Here is a 20237-nt window from a genome sequence, read left to right on the forward strand (position 1 = left end):
CTCTGGTTGACTGTTGTACCTAGTGCAGGATGCAACCTGTATGGCTAAAGCTATTGCAGAAGTGATTATTCGAATATCTACTGTTATGTCAAATTTATTTACACAACTGTGTTTTTTTGCATTTCTTATCAGTAATGTCTGATAGTTGCTGACCACTGTTAATGCTGTAATGTGAGACTAGAGATTAACAGCAGTGAGGGGGGTGATTAACAGAAGCTTGTTAATCACATTTCTGATATCAGAAATGTGCTTAAGCCTGTTTTTTCCCCAGTTTTCTAGCATAATTGTGGCCAGTTCATCCTTGTACCCTCCCTCCTACTCTGTGCTTCAGTGTAGACTGTAGGTCTGTGGAAATTTTGCTGATGATGTTTTTTCTCTGACCTGCCTTAATGTTGCAAAGCAAAGATCTGGAGAGGAGGTTGTTTAGTAGATCATTATGGGCAGAAGGACAGGTGCTTGTAGTGTGGGAACGTTTCTGACACCAGGCTGGACTAAAGGAATCTGGCTTTATTTGGTTGGTGTTTCCTGTGTTAGATGGGATCTTATTACCGCGGTGGTGGTGCTGCGGTAGCGTTGTCGCCTCACAGTAAGATGCTGTTCCGTTCGATTCTCAGCTAGAGAGTCTTCTGCGTGGAGACATGCGTGAATGGGCGTACCTTCGTTGAAGGTTGTGCATCAGAGCTGGTAACTCTGCACATAAAAATCAACTACCAATCATTAGCGGACTGGTGTTCCGCTGTGGCGACCCCTAACTGGGAAAAGCCGAAAGACACAAACAAACTTTAGTTTTCCTATTCCAAATTTGAGGCTAATGTTTTGCTGCACGTTTCTGTCCTTGTTTTTACTCCTAGTCTAGGAAATAACTGCTGTGATGGCTTGGATGTTAACTACTGTGACTATAGTGTATAGGGTCCTGGGTTCAAGACCTACAAGGCTGTTTATTGGAGGCGAAAGCTGACACACTCTGGCTAGGCTTATAAATGCCTTCGGGCAGATAGCCTAATACCTACCTATGAGCCTATAAAATACACCCCTGGGATCACTTCATTGGCTCTTCTTGACAGAGGCTCAGTTGATTAATCAATGGGGCGGCAAAAGTTGACACACTCTGGCTAGGCTTATAAATGCCCTCGGGCAGATAGCCTACTACCTACCTATGAACCTATAATTGCAAGTAGGGAAGCTGAGCAATAGGAATCTTTCTAGTTTACCCTGCAGGTGAATTTGCCCAGTTTTTAATTACCTGTCTCACCTTCCAAGTCTCAGTTCACCTTTTACTTCTGGGATGCATTGTTTTGCATTCTCAGTTTGGCTTACTTGCTGTCATTTCCTACAGATAGGGAGTACCTTTTCAATATTAGGCCTTCTTTAAAAGTTCTGTTTTTGTAGTGGGTTTTGAATTTGTTTTATGTACTTTGAAACTCTTTTTGAGCCAGTTCATTCTGTCCTCTTGACATTTTTCTGGTGACTGCATTCACCTCTGCAAGAATAGCTATAAGCTTTGATGTGCAATCCATCTTTTACTGTAGAGTAAGTTACTTTGGCTATTAACCTGTCCTTTGTGCCTATTTTCCATGTCGGTTGTATTAAAACAAAGCATCACTTTTTTTCTGTCCTCAGAAACATTGGTGAGAGTGTACATTATCTCAGTGTCCCAAGGCAACATTAGATCTGATGTCATTTTCATCCGTTCCTCATTGAATGGCATTTGGATCACTCAACCACAATACTCTATATTCTTGGATCCAATTCTTGAGCTCCTCCCGTTACCCATATTGCCTCTAACCTCTGAATTACCTCAGATCTCATTTTCCGCTCTACGATTTGTTTGGGATTGCGTTCTTTTAAGCTCATTTTGGTGTAGCGAGTTTAAAACGTTATATATTTTTCTCTCTCAATCTTTTTCTGTTTTAAATTTTATACTGTGTCTCTCTTACCCTCTATCTAGTTCAGTCTATTTACCAAATGTAATTTTTTTGGGGCATTCCATATTATCATTGTTGGTAACATTTCTTATTCATCTCCTTTACCTTGCTGTGAACTATTTAGTTATAGCATTTATTTATTTGCTACACATATACTGATATTTAAAAAAACAAACAAAAAAAAACTACCTACCTCATCTTTTACTTGTGTGGTTTTCTGCTGTCTAGTTTTCTCTTGTGGTATGGCTGAAAAGCTGACTGGCTTTAAAAGATGCACTTCCTGTGGGCATAAGATACCCAATTCGGATGCCCACAGGTAGTGCAGCTATTGCTCAGGCTGTTCACACCTGGACACCTCTTGCAGTATTTGTGCTGGATTCAACGCTATTACTGATAGAATGAACAAACTGGTACTTAAGGGCCATATTCCTGCTTCTGCACCTTCTTCTGGTACATTAAAATCAGGAGCTCAAACCCACTCTCATAAGTCTAAGGAGCCCAGGGAACACAGAAAACGCTCCCCAACAAGGTCTCCTAAGTCTGCTGTATCTTCAGAACCACCAACTCTGAGACCTGATGTCTGCAGCTTTGAAAGTTCCTCGGCTCCAAAGCCCTCGATTCTCCCCAGAGCCAGTGTCCCAAGACTGAGGTCCACCTTTCTTCAGGAGACTCACAAGAAATCTTCTAGATTTCCTTCCACTTCCTGTTCCATCAGGTCCTCCCAAAGTCTTTTCGAAGCAGATGTGGATAGGATGATGAGAAACTTTCTCAGAATACAGATCCAGATGGGGTATTGTTGGATCCATCTCCCATCGGATCTGTGAGCTTCAAACCATCCTCTCATACAGTTACCACTCATTTTCTGATGCAGCCGTCTGTTTTGGAGACCTCCAATCAGAGATCTCCAAGAGTTAAAATGTCTAAATCAAAGTAACCTCTTTCTTTGACGCAGACTCCTTCCCTGATCCATTCGTCTCTGACTCCCATGGAGTAGGATGTATCCCGGAGCCAAAGTGTTGGCGTCAGATCAGAGGGAATGACTTTAACTCCAAAGCTTTTGGAGCCATCGCTTCACCTTGGGGCCTCAGCGCTGGACAGCTCAGCTACAACTCCTGTCTCGATGTGGAGGGTCAGGGTAGGCCCTAGATCATGTAATCTGAGAGTTTCTGCTCCAGTTGGATTGTCCTCTGCTTTTCCTAGTCCCTCTGCCTTGGAGGTGGTGGAGAGGGCCTTCCCTCATCTGAGAGCAGTTTCTACTCTTACATCTTTGGATTCAATTTGGCTCCTGTGTCTGAGTCTACTCATCCTATCCTCATGGACTGCCAGCCCGTATGAGCTTCTAGGCATCCCACTTAAGAGGTCCCCAGAAGGAGTTCGTGCAAAAAGAAGCACTTGGATTCCCCACAGGAATTCCTTACAGAAGACACTGATTTTGATGAAGCAGAAGGTTTCCCTAGAGCTTCACCTGAAGATGTCTCCTTCAGAGACATTTCAAAAATCTTATGCCAGAAAGGTGGTTGGTCATCCCAAACCCCTTCCGAGGAGGAATCTGTGTTCCTTGAAGCCTACAGGTTAGGCCTGTCTACGTCCTGGGTTACCTCCCAATGGATGAGCTTGTAGATCATTTCTCCCACCAGGCATGGAAGGAACCGGATACTGTAGAACTGATTCCTAGATGCCCAGTTAAGAGTTTGAGTGTCCCTACAGACGCACAGTATTGGACGAAAGGGATCCTTGTGAACACCATAGATGTTGTGACAGCCACCAGGAAGGAGCTAGCCAAGCAAGCGCTACTGTTCATCACCATAATAGAGAGTCTAGGGCATTGGACAAGTATCAGAAGCAAGTTTATGCCTCAGCGACCTTTGCTTTACGGTCGTTGAACTACCTGGCACACTTCACTAGGTTAGTGAAGAACTTAGTTAAGGAACTCTCTAACTCTACCCCTGGGTTCATGTTTGTAGAGGAACACGTATCTTTTTCCTCACGATTGGCCACCCTACAACTAATGTAAAATGCGTCCATAATGCTAATCTCACATGCAGCATGCAGCTGAAGGTTTCTCACGGGCCTGTGGTTCAGTCATGGCCTGTAAGAGACATGCCTGGATGCAGTTGTGCAATTTTGTGGAGCCCTTTAAAGCATCAGTCATCAACGCTCCTTTTGATGGATCAACTTTGTTTGGATCAACCATTAAAGAGACTTTCCTGCAGTGAGCAATATGGAAAAACCTCATCTGCCATGGGATTCTGTTTTTTTACCCCTTGGAGAACTTTTTCTAGGAATTGGTGTGGTGGTAAAAAAAATGTGGTTCCAAAAATCTCAAGGGCTTTTTCAAGAATCATGTGGAGATTTTTCTGCCAGAGGTGGGGGAGGGATAATTATAATGGAAGATGCTGCACACGGGGCAGAAGGGTCTGCAGAACCAAAGGTCTCAAGATTCCTTCTCAGGCAAGCCCTTTTAGTGCTCCTAAAAGGTTGCCTGACCTTCTCTGGAGGCAGTTGGGGGGGCACCTATCCTTGCACCTAAACGCCTGGACAGCCATCACAGAAGATTCATGGGTGTAAAGGATTATATCTAGAGGATATTAAATTCCCTTTTCACAAGTTCCCCCATTGAAATCAAAATGTCTCCCCAATGTTCCACCCAGTGTGAGTTAGAAGTTCAAAAGATGCTAGACAAAAATGTTATCCAAGAGGTCCCTACAGCCCAAAGAGAATCCGGAATTTATCCCAGCTTGGATCTCAGTTATCTGAACCAGTTTGTAAAGAGTTCCAAGTTCCAGATGGTCACAGTTCAGTCCATTCTGCCCCTTACAGAAGGACGATTGGATGTGCTCCACAGATTTTCAGGATGCGTACTATCACATCAAAGTGAACAGGCACTCTTTACGATACTTGCGTTTCTGGCTGGGAGCCAGTCATTACCTGCTCAGAGCCCTTCCCATTGGTCTTACCACAGCCCCCAGGGTGTTCACCAGATGTGTGGCAGTGGTAGCAGCTCATCTAAAACTACATGGATTCAGTGTTTACTTATTTAGATGACTGGATTCTTACTGCTACAACCAGGTGTCTCCTAGAAAAAAAAATGGGATTACTTACTTTAACTATCAAACCCTGAGAATCACAGTCAAGCTGTCAAAGTCCCACCTGCAGCCAGTTCAAGTATTGGAGTTTATAGGGGCTTGCCTAGATACAGTCAATTGTCTTGTTGTCTTACCACAAGACTGAGTTCTTGCTTTGAGATCCCATGTCGGACAGGTTCTTTCTCACCCCTCTTCCCCAGCAAAGCTGCTTCTCAAAGCCTTAGTATTGATGGCTGCTGTGCTCTAGTATATGTACGGACCCCCTGTCTCCTGTATGCATATCCTCCCCAATCTCTAATTCCCAAATTCCTTCAGAAATCACTCTGGTTGAAGAGCAGAGTAATCCTCATTGCCCCCTTCTGGCCTCAGCAAGTGTGGTTCCCATTTCTGTAGTCTCGCCTACTATGTTTTCCTTGGACACTGGACCCCAGTCCAGACCTCCTTTCACATCCGTCACAGATGACTCATCCAGTCACTGCAGGCCTTAGATTAACTGCATGGTTTCTCCAATTCCAATGATGGATAGACATTCCAGGCTTTCCTCTCCTGTTCGACAAATTTTATCATCATCCCACAAGCCCTTCTGCAAGGAAGATTTATAAGAGTAATTGGAAGAGGTTTTCTTTTTGGGCTCAGAAGAGAGAACTGGATCCTTTCACTGCTCCACTTCCTGCGGTTTTAGAATGTTCTTTGTGTTTCACTGTTGCAGTCATCACATTTGGGTTGTCTGCCTGCAGGTAGCCCTCAGCCGGCCTGAATACTAGAGTCTTCGGATTTCTGCATCGAATGCAGTTGCTTCTTCCCTTATGTCAGGTTGTCGGGTACAAAACATGCAGCCGACGCCATTACATCTGTCTTTTCTTGCCGTGTGGTGCCCGAAGCAGAAGCAGTTCACAAGTGCCGGTCGGCCATTTCCTGAAATTTTCATTTTCAAGTTTCAGACCCGAAATCTTCAGAAAAGGTAAGTACCCCGTTGGGGATCCTTTTTCTTGCTACAAACAATGTCAGTAAAAGTTAACAATTGTCTTACCTGTGGAAAGCAAATATCTCAGAGATTTTCATTCTTACTGCATCCCCTGTTTAGGCCCAGACCACGACGTACCTCGCTGTCTGTTTTGTGCCTTTTCAACGCCCAAACTATTCTTCGTTGGGCTATTTTTGCAGCCAGTTACTTTCATACTCGACCTCCATACTCCAAAATGGCTTCATTAAGCCATCCGACTACCGATCTTCCGAAAAAAAGGTAAGGATAAAGACAGAGACAGACCCCATAGGTCCAAAACTGCCGCCGATGCTTCCGTTAAGCTAATCGCCAGTCTGCTGGTACTCAGTGAGGTGCTTTCGCAGCCCCTAATACCTGCTACTTCAGATTCGCAGGCCTCTACTGAGACCCATTCTGAGTCCGTTATGCCATGAGATTCTTCTTCGACTATGGAATTCAGGCCCACAGACATTCATATTAAACCAACGCAATTGTTTTCATCCAGACGTTCCATATTCCTCAGGCCAAAAACTCGTACTATGCCTAGGAAACCAATGACCAAACGCAGGCTCAGGCCCTTATCCCTCAAAAACAAATGCTTAGAATGGCTGAAGACCTTATTACCTTAATTAGGGGAAGCCAGCATTCCCCCTCTAAGAGACCTAGAACTGAATTTCTTTCTGATTCTTCTGATCAGGAATCTGATATTTCTGCTCCTTCTGATTACCAGGATTTTCCCTTATCTACTTATGAGGATTCTGATGCAGAGGATTCCATTCCCTCTGCTTCCCCTCCAGAAGATTGTTCTTTTGGTGAAACCTTGCATACTCTTGGAGCATTTCCGCTGGGAAAGCCAGGATTACTCTGAGACTTAGGGAATTCTCACTCCTACCTCAACACAGGCCTTTAGCTATCCCTTCTGTTCTGGACATTGTAGATGATGCTTTCTTGGAATGTAGCCTTAACCCAGACACTTTGCCTCCAGCTCCCAGAAAACCTGACGTACTACAGAGTACCTGACTTTCACAAGTTCCTCTTCAAGAATCTTTCTACAGATCCAGAGACCATTTCCCAAAGACCAGAAGGCATTAAGGCTACTGCTGCCAAAATCCTACCCCTTCTGATAGAGATTCTAGAGCCTTAAACAGATGGGGTAAGAAGGTATACACTTCTGCTAATTTGGCCATTAGGGCTTTAAATTGCCAGTTTCATATGTTACAGTATCAGCAGCATATTATGGGACTACTTGAACAGAAAATGATGTTGATTCCCGACTGTGCTAAACACTAAGAATTGCAAGATTTAATGCATTCTGCAGAGCAAGTTGGTAAACATACTTTGCAATGTGGTTTTGACGCTTTAGAAGCATCTTGCAGGTCTGCTGTCACTGGGTCTGTGCTTAGAAAGCATGCTTGGTTTAAGGAACAAAGCTTGCCAGATCATGTTAAAGCTAAATTACTGGATGCTCCCTTAAACCAAGACTGCCTTTTTGGCAACAAAGCAGAAGAAGTCCTCAAAAAGATGAAGGAAAAAGCTAATCTATGCAAATTGCTAAAGATTTCCTACAAGTACAGCCTCCCAGATTCAGTAGGCATTGGCCTTTAAAGAACTGGTCCTTTCCAGTACCTTCCAGGCCTTCTCAGTCCAAACCCAGGAACAACAGACCACCTAGGCTACAGTCTCAGGCTACACACAGATCTAAGCAGTGGGGGGCTCCCACTTCCAAAGCAGGGAGTAGTAAGCCACCCCCTACAGAAAAATGGCACAATGACTTAACCTTAACCCTTCCAAGCCCTGTTCAACTACCCGCTCCCTTAGAAGGAAAGCTTGCCCTGCATGCAAAAAATTGGGAACGCATTACCCAGGACAAATGTGTTTTGAACATAGTTTCCCAAGGATACAGATTCCACTTCCACACACTACCAACCCCAAATAGTTGGCCAGACCTATCCCCAAATCAATGGGCAGAGGCCCAACAGCAGGTTCTCTCTCTTCTCGGTATCAGGGCTATTCAACCTGTCCCAGCAGAACAAAGGGAACAAGGTTTTTGTTCAAGACTTTTTCTGGTACCCAGAAAAGACAACTGGCATCCTATCCTGGACCTCTCTATTCTCAACACCTTTCTGGTGCCTCCAAAATTCAAAATGCTAACTCTTCAACAGCTTCTTCCTATGCTAGCCAAGGATGCCTGGCAACCCTAGACTCAAAGGAAGCTTACCTGTTCATCCCAGTAAGGGGATCCTGCAGACAATGCCTACATTTCAGGGCGGGCTCCATGCACTTTCAGTTCTCTGCACTTCCCTTTGGCTTATCTACTGTGTCCAGGGTGTTCGCAAAGTGTCTAGCTCCAGCCATTGCATTTTGCAGGCAGAGAAATATTCAAATTTACCCATACTTGGACGATTGTCCGATTCAGGCAGAAAGCCAGGACTTGCCATTACAACACCTGGCATTCGTAAGGAAACTTCTAACCTCACTGGGGTACACTATCAACGAAAAGAAATCTCACCTAGTACCCTGCCAACAGATTGTATTCCTGGGAGCAAGCTTGAACACAACTTCCCAGATGGCATTCCTCACTCCAGAGGAACAAGTTTATTTGACAACCTACTTCAAACTATTGGCCACAAAACCCCAGCTATCTGCAAGGAAAATACTGCAAGCTCTGGGGTTCATGGCGATACTGCATATGAGGAAACTCCAATGGTATCTAAAAAGCCTATGGTGTCAACATTCTCAGGACCTGGAAACAATGATTTCTATCATTCCTTGTATGAAGACAGAGTTCCTTTGGTGGGCAGAGCCCTGCTACCACAACAAGGGACTCCCTTTCACTCTACCCCCTGCCACCCAAACCCCAACAACAGATGCATCAGACTATGCATGGGGGGCTCACATGGCAGGGCAGTGCATTCAGGGCAAATGGAACCTGAGACAGATGCACCTGCATATCAATCCGAAAGAAATGTTAGCTGTACAGAATGCTCTGACAGCCTTTAAAGACTGTATTCTTCCAGGACAACTATTGGTAAAGACAGACAACACCACAATTATATGGTACATAAACAAGCAGGGGGAAACCCCACTCATACCCTCTCTGCAAACTAGCCATGGCTCTGTGGAACACGGCCTTGAGCTACCAAGTACACCTACAAGCACAATTTCTGCCAGGCAAACTAAATTCACTGGCAGACGATTGAACAGAAATCTCATGGACCCACATGAATGGAAACTAGAACCAAAAATATTCAGTCTCTTGAGGAACAAATGGGGGACTCCAGAGGTAGACCTGTTTGTCTCCCTCAGAACTACCAATTGAACAAATTCTGCACAAGAACTCCCCACAGTCAAGCTTGGAAAGTGGATGCCCTGTCCTTTACCTGGGAAAGCCTCTCAGTTTATGGCTTTCCCCGTCTAACTCTCCTCTCGAAGGTTCTACTAAAGATCAAACAGGACAAGCCAAGGACAATACTGATTGCACCAGACTGGCCACGCCAGCACTGGTACCCCCTCTTGCACAGTATGACACTGCTACAACCATGGCACCTGCCTCAGACCCCTTCCCTGCTGTCCCGGCAGATGGGCCAGATTCTGCACTCAGCTTCAAACCTCGAACCTTGCAGCCTGGCTAATTCCTTGAGCTCTCCTCTAGCATCCCTCAGTAAGCAGATGCTGGATGTCACTCTGGAGGCAAGGAGGAATAGTACTAGAAAATCCTATGCTGAAAAGTGGAAAAGATACTGTTCCTGGAGCCAGGCTCAGAGGGTGGGCACAACAGTGCTCAGCTTACCTCATATTCTAGAGTAATTTAACAGAAATGCTCCACAAGGGCATATCCTTCTTGTCAATTAAAATTCATGCCTCTGCCATTTCAGCACATTGTAATACGGAGCCACCCATCTTCTCTCACCCCTTGCTAAAACAATTCCTTAGAGGGGCCAAAAATTTAAGACCCCCCCCCCCCCCCAGGAGAGCTCCCAGTCTAGCCCAGGGACTTTAACTTTGTATTGGAAAAGCTCACTATTTCCCCCTTTGAGCCAGCTGCAACAGCAGAGTTGAAATTCCTTTCTTGGAAAACAGCCTTCCTTCTAGCTATCACTTCAGCAAGAAGTGTGTCGGAATTACAGGCACTCATGGCAGTGGAACTGTTCATTATCTTCCATGTGGACAGGGTTTCCCTCAGGACTAAGGTGGTGTCTATTGTGGCCCTAAATCAGTCCATTAATTTGCCTACTTTTTTCCCTAATCCACAAAACAAAGTGGAACGGATACTGCACTCTCTGGATGTACACAGTCAACTTAGATTCTATTTGGACAGGACTAAGCCTCTCAGAAAATCTGAACAGCTGATAGTTGGCTTTGCTGCAGGGGCAGAAGGGAAGGCCATTTCAAAGCAAACCATTTCCAAATGGATAGCCGATTGCATTCATTTCTGCTACAAGCACCATGGAAAACCTACCCCACAGAGATAAGATCTCATTCCACCAGAGCTGCATCTACCTCTGCGACATTCCTCAGAGGAGTCCCTATCAGGGACATCCTAGAAGCTGCTACCTGGAGCTCTGTACTTACCTTCACCAAGCATTACCACATGCCTATCTTTTCTAAATCAAGAGCTGGATTTGCCACTGCAGTCTTGCAGGGCTTAATAGCTGGCCCTAATTCTCTTTAACTTCCTTCTCCCTTCCTTAACCCAAATGTGATGACTGCAACAGTGAACCACAAAGAACATAGTACAGTTGTGTACACTTACCATAAATGTAGATGTTCGAGTGTATTCACTGTTGCAGTCCTGGTAACCCTCCTTCCAGCCCCCTGACTTCTCTTGGCTCTACCTTTCCTTCTTGTTGGTATATTTATTTTTTCTTGTGTATTTGCTTTTTGATGGGGGTGTACCGTACCATATAATTGCTCCCTACTGTGGGGGCACCTGACATCTGGGGCAAGAAAAACCTGATTTACTGGCGTTGGTTGCATGTTTTATACCCCTAACGTTAGGGAAGAAGCGACAGCATCCAACGCAGAAATCCGAAGAGACTGGTATTCAGGCTGGCTGAGGGCTACCTGCAGGCAGATAACCCAAATGTGATGACTGCAACAGTGAATACACTCGAACATTTACATTTATGGTAAGTGTACACAACTGTACTTTTCCTTGCTTCTATTTTTCAAAATAGTGCGAGTTTCTCTGCCATCAAAGTTCATCTGTCAGCCACCTCTAGTTGCCACATTGGAGACTATGTTTGTTTTAGCCTCGTCTAAGATATGCAAAGCATTTCTTAAAGTACCTTTTTACTTAGACCTCTGATTAAGGATCCCACTCTATCTTGGGAACTTACTGTCATATTTCAGAGTTTAGTACAATCACCCTTTGAATCTTTGGCTAAAGCAGACCTCGAGTTTCTTTCTTGAGAAACATTTTTTCTTGTGGCTGCAACTTCTGCGAGGTGAGTCTCTGAACTTCAAGTACTCTCTGAAAAACTATGTTGTTTGATTTTTCGCTAAAGTTAAGGTTACCTTGGATAGTAACTCTTCCTTTTCAACTAAAGTTGCCTCCGAAAAAAACATTAATCAATTGATCAGCTTACCTGTTTTCTTTCCTACATTTGACATTAAAGGAAAATACATGCTTCATCTTTTAGATGTGCGTAGGCAACTTCATCTTTGTCTTCATAGAACAAATGAATTTAGAAAATCTGACCAATTGTTTGTTTCCTAATCCAGTAATAAACTAGGATCACCTGTCTCAAAGACTGCACTAGCCAAATGGATTACAGATTGCATTTCTTATATTTACTTTTTTAGAGTTTTAATCCTACCAAGACAACTAAGGGTGCGCTCAACTAGGTCAGTGGCTATGTCAGCTGCATTTTGGGCCAGAGCCTCCATTGATGATGATTGTGCAGCTGCCACATGGTCTAATACTCATACTTTATTACTCAGCACAAGTTGAATATCATCTCCAGAAACAGAGCTGCATTTGGTTCTGTTGTTCTCCGGAACATCATGAGGGCTACCCAGGGTTTTCGTAGCTGGAGACTCTGTCCCATTCATTGAGGAATGAATGAAAATAACAGCATATCTATAAACGTTATGAACTTACCATAACTATGCATCTGTGTTGTCCATTTTCATTCTTCCACAAATTTCCCCCCACCTTCTCCCATTCATGTCTTTGGGAGAGATCTGATGGAATTTTTTCTTAGGAACCACAGTTCCTGTTTGAGCCTTTGCTCTGTTAATGTTCTCTTAACTTTCTCATTTCTGTAGTAGTATCACTAGTTTTTAGTTGTATATTAGCAGCAAACTCAATTTGAGGTAATTCAGTGGTCATGGGCATTATGGATAAAGGGATGAGCTCGAGAGTCAGATCCTGGAATCTAGAGTAATGTGGCCAAGATCCGAGGATTGGATCCTAAACCCCATTCGTTGAGGAAGAATGAAAATGGACAACACAGATGCATAGTTATAGTGAGTACATAACTTTCATATCTGTTGTCATTTTCACTCAAACTGCTAGGAATTACTATTGACAGCAAACTTAGCTTTGACTTGCATATTAATAACGTAATAAAAAAAGACTCACTTCAAATTAGGCAAACTTTACCAAAACAAACAATACTTGGACAAATCCGTCCGAATAAAACTTTCAAAAAGTCTTCTTTTTCCAGCCTTACTATATGGGTCTCCTGTCTTCACCAATCTCCATAACTCTTTGCAGTACAAACTGTAGTCCTGTTATTATAAGATTGCAAAATTCACATCAGCCCAACCATATTCCACCCACCATATAGCCAGGCTAGAGAACTAAACTGGCTATATTTGGACATTACCTACATTGCACACAACTTACCTTTGCCCATAAACTCATTTATAAACCTGAGTGTTGCCCTCCCCTGAAAAATATCATTGAACTTTACGTCCCATCCAGAAACAACAAACACCTACGTGAAGTATCAAAACTTAGTTAAAGCGCAGGTAGCTGCCTCTATTCCCCTTTCCATAACTAAACTGTGGAACACCCTCCCACCGTCATTTACAGAATTAGATAACATAATCTCCTGTAAAAGAAAACTAAAACAACAACTCGCTGATAACCCCAACTGCATATGCAACACATATTCACAGCCTCCTTAATCTAGCAAAACTGTTTCACAAAGCAAATATACTTATGTATATGTCATACTGTCATGCCATATGAGTTATCCCTAATCTTTAGTATCCTAGTCCAGACACTTATACAACTATCTTAACACATTTTTTTTTCTGTCACTTTCTACTTTTAGTACTACCATTAAATACATGCCACCTATAATCTACATATTTCCACCACCTAGCTATAAGATTCTAACTATATCTGTCCTACCTTTAAGTTTAACTCTCTAATTCTACCTTCCCTCTACACTTACCTTTCCATTTTCCTACTCCCCCCAAAAAATTGAGCTGTATTGTTAAATATTTCTAACTGTATAATTTTCCTGCATGCTAATGTTCCATTGTTACTGTATTGTGCCTTTTTACGTGTGCTGTTTAGATAGTTTTCTGTATTATTTCAGTTGCGTTATAAGTAATTGTTTCCTTACAAATTCATGTAATGATTTTCATGCATCTTGGAGCTTTTCTCTCTGGGCCTCCACTGAAAATGGGTCTCAAGCCCAGTGGACTTTCCTGGTCAAATGTCAATCAGTAAATAATAAATAGCCTCTGTACAGAAAATTTCCCGCATACTGCCCATTTGCTTCTTTTGTGTCTGGTAAGCTGGGCAGGAGTTGATGAAAAAAAAATCTAAATGGTTATTTGGTGGCCGTCCTTTTTGTAATCATGAGCATGACAAGCTTTAGTAGGTCATCCATTCTTCTACAACCCCTATTGTCACATTTTTTGCACATGGGTTCAGGGTGTCACTTCAGAAATGCTGCTATTTCTGTCACATATTTGGTAGAATTTCTGCATGACCTACATGAGATATGATGGATCTGTTTTTCTTTTCAGTCCTTTACCACATATTGCAAATTGTGTGTACAATAGGAAGGCTTTGTGACTAATGTGATTCAGACTCTGTTAGAATATATTTCCATCACCTCAGTAGTTCATAGTGTTGGTGTTTTACCTGTGTCTGGATACCAAGACTAAGAAGAGAATAGCTGCAGTACATAGAAGTAATATAGTACAGTTGTGGGAAGAGCTCAACTAACTGCACTGCATTTGCTACACAAGCAGAATGGAGGGAGTTGTCTTTCCTAGTCTGTCATTTAAGGGCGTTTAGTGTTCTACCTCCTCAAAATCTGTTCCTTCTCCCTTGCCTTTGTCCCATACTTTCATCTTGCCTCAGGAATGCTTGTGGATTCCCTCTCAACCACTCTTTATGATAAACTACTCCAAAGGTCTAAACCCCTCTGAGTGAAGATGTAATTTTAGAACTCATGAGTGGAGTTTCACTGCAACATGCTGTCTTGCACCTACCATCCCCTCCCCGGCCTTCCTGTTCAAGCTGAACTCTTCAAAACTCCCAGACATGAGGTTTTGCTGTAATATTTTGACACTTCTGTCTCTTCTATTCTCCACCAAGAACGTCTCTTGCCATATTCCCACCGCAGGTGCTTGCTGAAAGTTCAGAGAGCTTCAGTATGATCATTGGAACAGTGGAAATGTGAGCCTGATTAGAGAGAATGCAGTCTTACTCTGAAATTGTAATATTTGAGTATTTTCTCTTTTATATAAAGATGTCTCAAAAAGTCATACTGAGGAGAAGGAGTAGTGGTTTAATTTTTGAAATGTTGGGACTTGAAGTAAAAAAAAGTATCACTTTTCCAGTGGGGCACTCCTTTCCCCTTCTTCTTACACACTTTTGTTGTTGTTTTCCTCTAGACTCCTTCCAGCAGCTGAAATTGTCCTTTTTCTTGTATGGCCTCTGTACACCATACTGTTGTTGTGGCCTGACCAGAGTCCATTAGCTTATAAAAATTATCTATTTTCTGACGTCTGTCCGCTTGAGGTACACTCAGGCACACACTGTTCATTGCTCCTAGGGCCATCTTACTGTGCCCTTGGTAGTCCATTATGTGTGTGACCACCAGCCTGCAATTTTTTTTCTCTGTTGCCACCATTTCCAGTCCTCTTTAGCTGATACTGCACTCCAAAATGGCTGTGACTCAAGTGCACTGTTTTGCAGATATTTGTTTGCCCCCCTTGGTCATCCTTTTGCCTCCTTTCTTAGACACTTTTGCTCATCTTGTACCATTACCTTTATCTTTCTTCATCACTGATGAAAACTGATGCTTTTCTGTTTCTTTCTTCCATCATATACCTGAAACAACAATACTGAAGTGCACTTGGTCTAGGACCAGTCAGTTCATTACTCCAATAGCAATTGCCTTTACGTTTGACATTGTCCCTGTCACTACCTCAGTGTTCTGCCCATTAAACAATGCAGGATCCAAACTTGTCATTCTCACTCCCGCTGTTCTATTAGCAGCAGCCTTTGCCATGAAGGATCCTATGCTGGTTGTTGTCATGGAGATTGATGCTACCTAGGAAGGCAGACCAAATTCCTTTCAGGATTCGCTTAATTGTTTTCCTTCCCACTGCTAAGCTAGCAGGACTGTAGTTCTCTTCCTTTTTTTTCCCCCCTTGCTTCCCCTTCTACAGGGTCACTTTTGCCATATTCTAGTCCTTGGCCATTTACACCACTGACAGTGATCCTAATATCCATCAGAAGATAAGCCAGCACACTGCATAGATTTGTCAGGATCTTGTTTGGCATAGTGTGTGGTCTGCACTTGTTATTCTCCTGTAAAATGGATTTCCCTTATCTTTCTTTCAACTGTATCCTTGCGTCTAACCAGTGATCACCCCCCTCTGCTGTACTTCCCTCCTAGCATGAAACCCTGCCCTCCATTTCCTTTTGAAAGACAGAGAAAGTGGTATTTTCATTCAGTACACCTGTTTTTTTCCAGTCTTCTGACTTTTCCCTCTAAGCCTTGATTAACCTGTTAAGATCAGTCCATTTCTTCTCTTTTCTGTAGTGTACCTGGGAAGTCTTTGCTTCCCTTTTTGCCAACTCCCCTTTTACCTTTTCTTTTGCTACCCTCAACCCATTTTATTATATTTCTGCTTGGCTCCTGATACTGAAGCTCCACCACTGCTTCTCTTTCAACTCTTGTATGCCCTGCCTTTTGCTCTAGTTATGAGCCTTATGTTCCTGTTTTGCCATCTTGATCTTTTTTTTCCAAAGCACTGAGTTCTGCATACCTGATTCATTCTTATTGGTAGTTCTCTCTCCGTTTCATTGCAAGTGACTTTCTCCCCATGTCAGCTTAATCTACTCTCATAAAAGTCTACAGTCTCAGTCTCAGTCTGTATCTTGCATGGTTTTAATGTTCTGGTATAAATTGTGTAATTATGGAAAGACTGTCTAAAGGTGCTGATTGATAATTTCTTCAGTGTATCTTTCATCTTTTTGCATTTCTCTGACTTCAATTAACTTTTTTTTCTCTGTCTGTATCTGTATACACTTTGCATGTCCTTCCACTAGGTGAAGAAAAGCAGGGACATTTGTATACTACCCTCACATGCACTTGCATTGCTCCACTTTCTTGATCAGCATATGTTTGTTATTCTTGTGCATGAACATTCTGTTGAGTACACCATTAAAAACACACACATAAGCACAGTGATGCTATTCATAGAGTTCAGTAGGCAAAGCCTAATTTGCATACAAACTTTGTAAATTGACCCAAATTTTCATCGGTTTTCTTGCACTTTGTCCTTTTGTGTACATACCAACCTTAGCTTCAGTGTATAGAAAATGATGTAGTGAACGTCAATGTTTTTGCATGTCGATGTTAGGAAATGTACTTGTGCATACACAACAATATATTTGAAGATTGTTTTGATGTTCTAATTCAGTTATCAGTTGTAATTATATGTACAAACTCTTCCTGGTTTAATTCTCGGCTGGGGTGCCTTATGTGCAAAGTCTGTATGTCCTCCCTGTGTTCACATGGGTTTCCTTTGGGTGCTCTGATTTTCTCCCACATTCCAAAGGCATGCAATAGGTGGATTGGACACACTAAATTGGCCATAGGTGAGAGTGTGCATGCAAGTATGTGGTGTAGAAGAAAAACCGAGGCATGGCTTACCCACCCGGCAGTGTGAACCTTGGCTCTTGATGATAGTCCCCCTGACCCCATGTGCAAAACAAATGGGAAAAAGGGGTTGTGAATGGATGGAATTTACTTTTTTATCAATTGATGCACTTTTTCTTCTTCTCCAGTAAAGTAAAGTCTTTGGGAGATGATGACTGGCTTGACGATACGGTTACATGGATTCAGAAGTCCCGAAAGATTCAGCAAGAGAGGGACATGGCAGATAGAAGGGTAAGTAATGGCACTTGGCACACATATCATTGTCATTTAAGAGTTTTATGTTCAGGATGCGATAGATGTTTCACATGTGTAGTTTGTTTGATCACTACAGACTGCATTTTCCCTAGGACACAGTAGTGCTTAGTTGCTGTACAGAGTTCTCAAACAGTGCTAAGTCTGGCATTACAATTCATATGCATTAAAAGATTATGTGATGGAAAAAAGTAGAGCAGTGCTGTATATTCAGTCTTTTTTGTTTCGGATATACATATTTAAACAGCTGATCTGAAGTAGTTTACTTAATTTGGTCTTCAGCCTGTGGGTTTCAGATCCACATCGGATCTGACACGGCCGCATTTTTCAGCTATTGATCCGAGCTCCAAGCTCCTCCCCTTACCCATAATATCCCCTGTCTCCCTTCTCCCTTCAGATTTCATTTGCCGCCAGTGTAGCAACAAGCGTGGTCTGAGCTCTGAGTTTATTGGGTGTTGTATTTTTTGCCAACTTTTTCAAATTTGTTCTATCCTTTCTGTATTTCTTTACCTTTTCGCAACTGCATCAGTTAAAAAAAAAAAAAAATTTTTCCCTTTCTTTCTGTCTGTACTTTCTAGCATGCATGTGTGTGTGTGTGCCTGGGTCTGGTGCAGAAGCCCCAATAGCAGGTTTCAGAAAATGCAGTGTGTGTGTGGCCATAAGTTTTCTCCAGCAGATGGCCTCACTCTGTGCATGGTATGCCTGGATGCAGACCACCTTAAGTCCCCCCTGTTCTGTTTGTGCTGGGTTCAACCCCAGAGCACTTAAGGACAGGCAGGACAAACGTATCCTCAAAGGCCTGCTTCCCTCCCCAGGGATGGCAGTCCTTTCTTCCCCCGCTGGGGGAACAGTGGCTGCTGCATCTTTCTCTTATTCCCTGGCCTCTGGGACTCAAACTCCCGCCAAGAGTTCTGGGAAGGGGATAAGACTAAAAAAGACAGGCCTCGCAAGTGGTCCCTTGATCGCTTGTTGCAGGCAGGTCCATCACCCAAAGTGAGGTCTCCGACTAGGCCTGGGTCTCCTCGGCTCCGTTCTCCAAGGTTCTCCCCTGAGCCCGAGAAACCCCATAGCCGGTCCCCTGCTAGGTCTTCTCCGCACCGGCTTTCCCGACCAGATGTCCTTCATGGATGCATCTGCAGTCATAACAGCCGACGCCATTTTCCTCAGTCTTTCTTGCCGCGTGGCGCCCGAAGCAGAAGCTGTTCGCAAGTGCCGGTCGGTCAGATCCAGAGATTACTACTACCGAATACTACTTCGAAGACTTCTAAAAAGCTAAGTACCCCGTTGGGGACTCTTTCTTGCCTCAGCCGATGTCAGAAAAAGTCAATAACTGTTTAACTTGTGGGAAACAAATACCTCATAAAGATTTCCACTCTTACTGTTTGCCTTGCTTAGGCCCAGACCACGACGTAGCAGCCTGCTCGGCCTGTGCTTCCTTCAACCGACGAACGCTTAGGCGTCGGTCGGAGTTTGCTGAACAGTTTTTCGGCTCAGATTTTGCGTACATTATGCCGTCGGATCCTCCGACTACCCAAATTGTTAAAAAACGCAAAGAAAAAGACCGACACTCGCGGTCCGCGGTTTCGGCCGAAACCACGGTTAAGCAAGCCGCGAGTGTCTCGGTTTCGGCCGAAACAGAGAAAACTGGTCAATCTTCAGCCGAATCCATGACTACTACTGAGGCTCCTGCTACCTTACCTGAATCAGCCTCAGAAATTTTGCCTACAACTGTGGTTCCAACTGATCTATCAGACAACATCCCCTTGGATATTTCTACCCCAGCACGTGGTGCTGCTAGGCCTCCTGCAGCCATGTCTATTAAGGCCTTTGCCAGGGCTAAAGCAGCCAAATCAGCTAAATCAGTGCCTGTTAAACCACCCTCACTCAGGCCCACTTCTAGTTCACAAATGCTTACTCTGGCAGAAGATTTAATATCCTTAATTAGGGGATCCCAATCTCACCCAGACAGGGCCTCTCAGCCACCAGAAAAGAGACCTAGAGCAGAGCCCCCCGAGCCTGTGTCCTCTGATGATTCTGCGGATGACTCAGACATTACAGACCAGCCCAGAGGCTCCTTTTTCCAATTATGAAGATTCAGATGCTGAAGAATCCATTCCAGCTGCCTCTCCACCAGAGGAATTCTCCTTTGGGGAAACCTTACATGCCATGAGAGAACAATTCCAATGGCAGGGACAAGATTTCTCAGATTCAAGAAAAAGGCTTAGGACTTTTCTGCACTTACCACAACATAGGCCCTTAGCTATACCTCCTGTCTTACCTGTTGTGGACGATGCATTTAATGATGTCTGCACTGCACCTGATTCTTTACCTCCAGCCCCTGCCAAACCAGATAGATTTTACATGGTGCCAGACACTCATCACCACCTATACAAGGCCCCACTTGCAGACCCCGAAACTATATCCCAGGGGCCTAAGGCAGTAGCTTCGACCACAGCAAAAAACCCTATTCCCTCTGAAAGGGAATCCAGGTCCTTAGAGAGATGGGGGAAAAAAGTCTACACCTCTGCTACTCTCTTAGCTAGAGCTTTAAACTGTCAGTTTTCACATGATCCAATACCAAGAGTTTATGCTTGATCAGTTAATTAAAAAGCTGTCCTCTGATGAATCTTTAGATAAGAAATATGTATTAGAAATGGTGAATAACATCCAACAGGTTAGTAACCATTCTTTAAAATGTGGCTATGATGCACTGGAGGCTTCATTTAGATCAGCCATGACTGGCACAGTGATAAGAAGACATGCATGGTTGAAAGAACAGGTCTTGCCGGATCATGTTAAAGCTAAGCTATTGGATGCTCCTATGGATAAGGCCAGTCTATTTGGG

General features: G+C 43.5%; 1 protein-coding gene across 1 annotated transcript in view; it reads left to right on the plus strand.

Moving 5' to 3' along the window:
• The window catches only part of SART1 (spliceosome associated factor 1, recruiter of U4/U6.U5 tri-snRNP), a 1154259-nt gene that overhangs the window by 221677 nt on the left and 912345 nt on the right, over positions 1-20237 (plus strand). The window contains exon 5 of the mRNA XM_044073787.1: positions 17269-17371. Coding sequence (XP_043929722.1) covers positions 17269-17371 — 103 coding nt within the window. The remainder of the gene's footprint in view (positions 1-17268; positions 17372-20237) is intronic.

This window comes from Protopterus annectens, chromosome 6.part0, assembly GCF_019279795.1.
Source record: "Protopterus annectens isolate FY-2018-M chromosome 6.part0, PAN1.0, whole genome shotgun sequence".
NCBI lineage: Eukaryota > Metazoa > Chordata > Ceratodontiformes > Protopteridae > Protopterus > Protopterus annectens.